Consider the following 7,905-nt stretch of genomic DNA (forward strand, 5'->3'; position numbering starts at 1 on the left):
GAAGTCAGAATCGGAGCTGAGAAGTGCTGGCCCTGCAGAGGTGAACTTTGGCAGAATGTGAGACCAGAACCTCTTACTGGGAAACACAGGACTGGTGGATAAGGTGTTTGAAACATGGACTTGCTTTGCTCAATGGCCTTTTTTATTTTTCCTCACACTGCATTTTAAAAATAAATGTATTGAGGCGTACTTTCCATACCAAAGAATTCCCTAATTTCAACTATACAATTCCATGATACTTCCAGCAGACTTACCTAGTTGTACAACCATCTGCATACATGAGTTTTAGAACATGACCATTGCCCCAGTAAGATCCCTCATGCCTGTGTCCTGTTAGTCCCGAATCCTACCCCCGGTCTGAAGCAGCCACGAATCTGCCTCGTGTCTGCGCATTTGCCTTTTCTGGATATTTGACATAGATGGAATCTGACAGTACGTGGTCTCTTGTGCCTGGCTTCCTTCACCCAGCATAACATGTTGAGTCTACAGGCCACAGTATAGAATCAGTAGTCCATTCTTTTTCATTGCTGATCTTGGTGGCCTTTTCTGTGTTTGCTGTAGGTCACAGTCACCAGCTGTTCCATGTGTGTGTGATCCTGGCCACTCACATGCAGATGGAAGCCATACTTCTGGACAAGACTCTGAGGAAGGAATGGCTCCTGGCACACGCCAGGCCCCTGTCTTTCCCTCAGATAGCTGGAGCCATCCTTCTGTGCCTCGTCTTCAGCCTCAGCAACATAGTTTATTTCTCAGCTGCTCTGTATCGGATTCCTGAGCCAGAATTACATAAAAAAGAAACATGATTCAAACATGTTCGTGCCAGATGTCAGCCTTAAGCTAGCCCATCCTAGCCACCCTAACCCAGCCGCATGGAACCAGTTTCCAGAGGTCTGAAATAGCCGCAGTGGCTGATGTCTTGGCATTTTTGAGTGGGTTCTTGTCAATAAGGTATTGAACTGGGGACATTTCTCTAGATGTGCACTGATTCTATATTATTTTAAAAGGGGAAGATGGGTTCAAGTAAGTCCTTGTTTGGGCAGATTCTTAATATTTCATTAAGTTTTAAATTTATTTAAAATGGATTTTTCAATCCTATTTAAACAGTTGGAAGAAGCATGCCGCCCTTGTAGCTTGACATTAAACATTTGAATGAAGCTTCATGACCTTTGTAGTATTACCCTTTGCAAATGGAACTTACTTCAGTTGATGAGTTCCACATAGCATAGCCTCTCCCAAGAGCTCCAGGGCGGGAGAATGAGCCAGAAAGATCAGTGTAAGGAACCTGAGTCAGAGGAAGTTGGGTCTGTGGGAGTTCTGGGGACAGGGGAAGCACTCGAGAAGGGAGAGACCTGGTTTGGGGAAGGGTCTTCTTCCTTTTCCCACCTAGTGAAAGGAATGAATAGAAAAGAGTCCTCTTTTCCACAAGTCCGTTCTACCTTATAGTGCCAATTCCCATGTCATTAGAACACCCACATGGCTGGCTGTCCATGTTCTGTTTTTTAATGTTTTCATGTTGCCGGTTTGATGCTGCACTGTATTGTGTAGTATGGGTCAAATGTGTAGTGTGTGGGAGTTGGCTGACTTAAGCTCTGTTGGCTGGGTTCATCTGTCACCTTTTAAACCAACGTCATCACGACATTTGGGGATGTTGTACATCTTCTAAATATGTTGTAGATGTCAGAGTTCATGTGCAGGAGAAGCTAAGACCTTGTTAATGGGTCAGTCAACAGTAGTGATTCTCAAGCTTTATCGTGAATCAGAAACACTTGGTGGGTTTCCAGGATTCCCTGGCAAAGTCAGAAGATTCTGCATTTGTCATTTAAAATGTAGGTCTTTTAGAGGAGATTTGCTCTAAATCTGAGTAAGTCCCCAGGTGATTCTAATGCAGAAGGGCCCCAGGCCAAACTTGAAGAGATGCTTTCCTCATGAATTCCAGAAGGCATTGGGCCTATCAGCTTGCTGTGATTGACCCAATTTTCAATGACCTACCACCTAAGGATATAGCCCCTTGTTTTCTACTCTTCATGAGACTGAGCAATTTCTCATCTTTTGCATTGGGAGTTAAATTTTAGTATTTCATGGTGTTTTTGGAGAGTACAAAAATGCTGATGCAAACCAGTTTTTAACAGAGGCCCATCAACCCCTGGTCTGCACTTGCTAATGACTTAAGGGGCTGTCCATCACAAAGCAGGATCTTCTTTGCTGCCTTAGGAACACACCGGTATCTTAGAATACTCCTCTATGGTTAACAGGCCCAGAAACTGAAACCGCCTTGTGAATAGTTCATTGTCCAATCCCCTAAGGACAAGTAAAAATTTATATTAGATGAGAGTGGTCAAGAAATATGATTTCATTAGTTTTATTATCTGTTTACTTCCTCTGGGGAAGGTAGACTGATAAAATTATATGGGCTGGTAAATTTTTGGTACATTAATTGCCAGCTGCCTGACAAAATTTAGTTTTTGGCAACAATCTGACATTGTTAGTGGAATTTTACCCCAGCAGGGTCTGTGGGCTCCCTTTTCATCTTGCTGTGACTACAATTTTATGCTGAGATAGTACAAAGTTTAAATACCCTATTCTAGTAATGCCAAAGACATGAAGCTTTTTAATATATCTTATTTAGAGAAAGTAAAATAATGTTTTTTGTTTAGCTCAGAAATAGTTGAAAGATAATAGGTGATTCATTCGAAGGACATTTAAATTATTTAATTTTGGGTTATGTGGCTTTTTCACCATACTTCACAACGGAAAAAGAAATGTTAGATCCACAAAATAGGAGCTGTGATTCATAATGTTTTTAGATGTTTGGTAAACTTAGTCCCATGGTATACTTTTGGACAGTGTTACAAGTTAAAATTTGAGAACAGTTTCCAATATACTGATTTAGAAGCTTCTAGATGTGGGAAGTGGGTTCACATATATTAATTACCCTTAGGTATTAAGAGTACTGGGGCTAGGGGTTCCTGGGTGGCTCAGTGGGTTAAAGCCTCTGCCTTCAGCTCAGGTCAGATCCCAGGGTCCTGGGATCGAGCCCTGCATTGGGCTCTCTGCTCAGCAGGGAGCCTGCTTCTCTTCCTCTCTCTCTGCCTGCATCTCTGCCTAATTGTGATCTCTGTCAAATAAATAAATTTAAAAAAAAATTATGGGGCTAGAGTTTTGCTTAAGCCATCCCAGAAAGTCAAAAATGCTGGCATTGGGTGAGCTGAAGACCCCACTGGGAAGATGTCTTTTCATGTAGCACCTCTCAGTGGCGCTTTTTTTGAGTTTTTTGAGTGTCTCAATTCGCCCCTGAGACACACCATACTTCCATTGGTGGTGACTGCTCGCCATGGCACTGCCTCAAAAGGGGTGACAGACTCCCAATGGGATGTCCCTGTTCTTCCTCCCCCTGTTGAGAAACACTACGCCCAAATTTCCCAGGCGCCACAGTTGCGTAAAGCCTGAATGTGTGTGAATGAGGCCACGTCGTCAGCTTCACCTTCCTCTCCTCATCTTAAGAGTTTCACTTTCCATTGCTCACTTTTTAGAGAGAAGCGAATTTGTCACTGTGGATTTGAATGAGAAGTGGGAGGTTTTAGAAATCATTTGAGTACAAAGTGGTCTAAATATTTGCTTTGCTGCAGTCTTTCTCAAAGTGCTTATTGTGGAACCCAGCTCACATGAGAAGTTCTAAGGAAGGCAAGTTGGAGAATGGGGCAGTCACATGTGTTGGATAAACCCTTTGTGTGGCTCTATTGTGTCCCAAATTTCTCTTGGCCACGACCAAACTATATGTTTCACTATATGAAACACCTATTAACACTGTATGATGATGCTCTATAACTATTAGTTGAATGCCAGCCTCTGATTTTCTAGCCAACAATCCATCATGGACAAAAAGGCAAAGACCCATTTCTTTTTTTTTTTTTTTTTTTTTAAAGACTTTATTTATTTATTTGGCAGAGAGAGAGATCACAAGTAGGCAGAGAGAGGCAGAGAGAGGAAGGGAAGCAGGCTCCCTGCCTAGCAGAGAGCCCGATGCGGGGCTCAATCCCAGGACCCTGAGATCATGACCTGAGCTGAAGGCAGAGGCTTTAACCCACTGAGCCACCCAGGTGCCCCCAAAGACCCATTTCTAAACTCAGATGTTCTTCCAACTTACAGCAATGTCTAGCTTTCTTAAATTGTGTGGGAGAAAGAAAATAAAATTTATTTGTTATAATAAAGTCCTATTTCCCCCTTGATTTGGTTATGTTTCACCTATCACACGGCAAACGTGTTTGTCGTAAGAAAGAGATTGCTACACACCTGTGCGCTGTTAAATCATTCTGTGGATATTTCTTTTGTGCCTGCTACATATAGAATGAACGATGTTTTAGGGTCTGGAGATAAGAGAAGTGAGGAAAACCCACCTCACTTGCATGGAGGAAATGTGCTGATGGTCAGTGGGAAAAGGGATGAGGCCAGATAGTGGGGAGTACGCTAAAGGAAATAAGCCTGGTAGAGAAATGGAGGTGGGAGGGACAGGGCCGAGGAGATCGGATGGCCACTCTGAGAAGCTGACAGCTGAGGAGAGCTTCGATGGGTAAAAAGGGTCCCACTTTGCCAGCATGCTGTGGGGTCGGTGTTCTGGGTTGATGTGGCATATATATGCAAAGGCCCCAAGTCCAGGAGGCACTTGTCCTGTTAGAAGTATGGAAATCAAGCCACTCATCCCTGAAACATATTAACTCTAGAAAATGTATGGGTCACTTGACTTTTGAACAATTCTGGAATTTCTCCTGGATGTTCTCCCCGGGAGATTGTGCAATGGGTTTACCTCTGGCCTCTTGGTATTTGTATGAATGCTTCGACTCTGTAATAGATGTATTTCAGACAAAGACAGAGTTGCCACATCCATTCTTTTCACTCAGGGCAACAGATTTCTAAAATTGGCTTAATTCTGGCCTCCTGTAGAGCATGGCACAAGGAATCTCAAAGATAATTTAATCCAGCCTCTCGAAAATGTGTTTGATGTTGTAAAATGCACATTGCCAGGCCCGGATGGACAGATGCAGAAAACCTTGGGAGGGAAAAGTAGTTCTTGAGTTTTAAATTTTAAACAAAAGCCCCAAGTGATTTTTAATATAAGGGAGTTTAAGAAACACTGGTCTATTTCAACCATTCTTTTTTTTTTTTTCACATTTGGAAAAATGTTCCCAAATAGTATGAAGAATTCCCAGGTATTGGGGTGTCTAACTGGCTCAGTTGGTAGAGCACAGTTCTTGATGTCAGGGTTGTAGGTTTGAGCCCCATGTTGGGAGTAGAGATTACTTAAAAATAAAATCTTAAAGAAAAAGAGACTTCTTAAGTACTTTTCATCCTCCCCCCTTTGGCAATTTCTATAACTCTCTTCTCCAACAGTGAGAAACGTGGCTCTTATTATCACAAAGTATTATTTCCTCAATCTTAGGATGTACAGAATGTCATTTCAGAATTACCAACCCATGTCTGCAAAAAGGCTTACTAATTAGAATTCGATATATGTTTCAGGTTCTTTTTGTCTTGAGCCTGAGGGCATATGGTCTCAATAGTCTAAATTACTTGGGTTAGTTATGGCCCATTTATGTGTATGTTATTCACTTGAAATATGGTTTAGGTCATTTGTTTCTTTTTGTATCAATTTTACAAGCCCCCCATGCCCCCCCCCAACTAAGCTTGCTGATTTTATTGTCTTTTGAGTCTATAAAACATTAACATCCAGTCATTCATTTTCAAATGGCCTGGGGAGAGTCCCAGGGCCAGTGGATGTGAGATGATGCTGCCACAGCTGATGGGAGTGAACAGCTGGGCCCCTAAGAGAGTGTCCCAGTGTTGTGTGTTGGAAGTGCCACAGGCGTCCTGTCTTCGTTGTACCACCCTCCCTCAAACACTCTAGGCTTTGGCAGTATCTGGTCACTAGTAGTTATATGGTTCCCACAGCTGGACTCGCGTAGCTAGGTATTTGAGTTAATTATGGTTCCCATCAGCTGAAGGGTCAGCCTCTCCCCTGTGTTTTGCATAGGACCCTCTCAGTCCAGTTGGGCAGTTTCTTATAAAGTCAAACTTACACTTATGGTGAAACCAACCATCCCACCAAGAGAAATGAAAATCCCTATCTTCTTAAAGACCCTTATGCAGATAATTAGACCGTAATTGCCAAAGGGTGGGAAGAGCCTAATTGTCCATCAGCTGGTGGGTGGATAAACTGTCATGCGTTCATACAAGGGATTACTACTCAGCAGTAAAAAGAGAACATGTTACTGATACGTGCAATGCATGTGTGAATCTCAAAAGCGTTTTGCCCAGCTAGAGAAGAGGCCTTCTGGAAAAGAGGAAACTCTAAGGGAGGAAGTCAGGAAAGTGGTTGCCAAGGGCTGGGGGTAGAGGAAGGTGATTGACCACAAAGAGGCAGCACAAAGAAGGTTTTAGAGTGTGACAGTGACGATGGCTACAGGGTGCTGTGTTTGTCAAATACGTAACATACACGGCACAACCGAAAAGAGTAGATTTTACTGAACATAAATTATACTCCATAACTTGACTTTATAGAAGCCTCCCTGTTCTACTACCTCCCTGTCTACTACCGTTATCCCTGGTGTGGATCTCTAATTCTAAGGAAAAGTGCAAATCTTTTACTGGCTATGGGGAACCCTTTGGGGGTAGAGATAAGAATGTGTTAGGTGGGGGCACCTGGGTGGCTTAGTGGGTTGGAGCCTCTGCCTTTGGCTCGGGTCACCATCTCAGGGTCCTGGGATCGAGCCCCGCGTCGGGCTCTCTGCTCAGCGGGGAGCCTGCTTCCCCCTCTGTCTCTGCCTGCCTCTCTGCCTACTTGTGATCTCTGTCAAATAAACAAATAAAATCCTTAAAAAAAAAAAAAAAAAGAATGTGGTGTAAGATGCCTGTTTTTTTGTTTTTGTTTTTACCTTTTTTTTTCTAAGAAAATAAGTTTTAGTATGGATAGAGGTGAGGAAGGAGAAACTGGCCAGAAGAAAAGCTGGAGTGGGGGACTCCACTTAAATAGTGGGCTATTTACCTGGGTTCTCAGCTGGGATGGATTTGTCCATTCCTTCCAAACATTTTCAAGAGGGCCTCCATTGCTGGGCGCTGGGGTGCAACAGCGCCACCTAGCGAGGCTATGGGGATAAGCCGGTAAAGGATGCCATACGGAAGAGTGACCAAACTGGGATGGGAGCTCTGAAGCAATGCAACAGGTGTTGGCAGGGTGCAGGGGACTGGGGGTGTGGAGTAGAGGTCCAGCATCCAGTGCCAGGTCGTTGATGAGGATCAGTTGAGAACTGAGAGTAAGAAGGCAGTGTCGGAGGAAAGCAGGACGGCTACATGAGCCCAGGGTACTGAAGGGCCATGTGCCTGGAGGGGTGTCAGGGGCAATGATAAGTGATGAGCTTGGAGAGGAAGAGCCTCGGGGCCCCGTGCGGGTTGCCCAGCCCTGGGGAGCTACTGCGGTGTTGCAGGTAGGAGGGTGATGTGACCAGATCTGTGGTTTACAAGTGGCCTGGGAGGGTAGCCACAGAGAAGCCTGTTTGGTTACTGTTGCAGTCATCCAGACAAGACATGGTAGGGGCCAAGGGGATGGAGAGAAGTGGATGGGGAGTTTCAATGGCTATTTAATAGAGCTGTCAAGATGGGGTGAGTGGATGTTGGAATAGAAGGAGAGGCAAAAGTCAAAGATGGTACCAGGGACCCCAGCTTGGGTGACTGGGTAGATGATGATACCATCCATTGAGGGGTAGCAGGTTCAGGGGAAGAGATTAGGGTGTGATAGGTATGACACCCAAGTGGGTGCTGTGGGACACCCAAGTGGAGAAACCGGACGGCAGCTGGGTCTGTAGCTGAGAACAAATTCGAATGATATATGAAGCCACGGGAGTGACCAGGAGTGCC

At 44.2% G+C, this 7,905-nt stretch overlaps 1 protein-coding gene across 1 annotated transcript in view; it reads left to right on the plus strand.

The window, feature by feature from the left end:
• LOC111153318 (progestin and adipoQ receptor family member 5) overlaps positions 1–1,115 on the plus strand; it is a 57,228-nt gene extending 56,113 nt beyond the window's left edge. The window contains exon 8 of the mRNA XM_022512264.1: positions 562–1,115. Coding sequence (XP_022367972.1) covers positions 562–803 — 242 coding nt within the window. The 3' untranslated portion in view covers positions 804–1,115. The remainder of the gene's footprint in view (positions 1–561) is intronic.
• Positions 1,116–7,905: the final 6,790 nt, after the last annotated feature.

Source organism: Enhydra lutris, unplaced genomic scaffold (genome assembly GCF_002288905.1).
Source record: "Enhydra lutris kenyoni isolate GAN:26980312 unplaced genomic scaffold, ASM228890v2 scaffoldscaffold31, whole genome shotgun sequence".
NCBI lineage: Eukaryota > Metazoa > Chordata > Mammalia > Carnivora > Mustelidae > Enhydra > Enhydra lutris.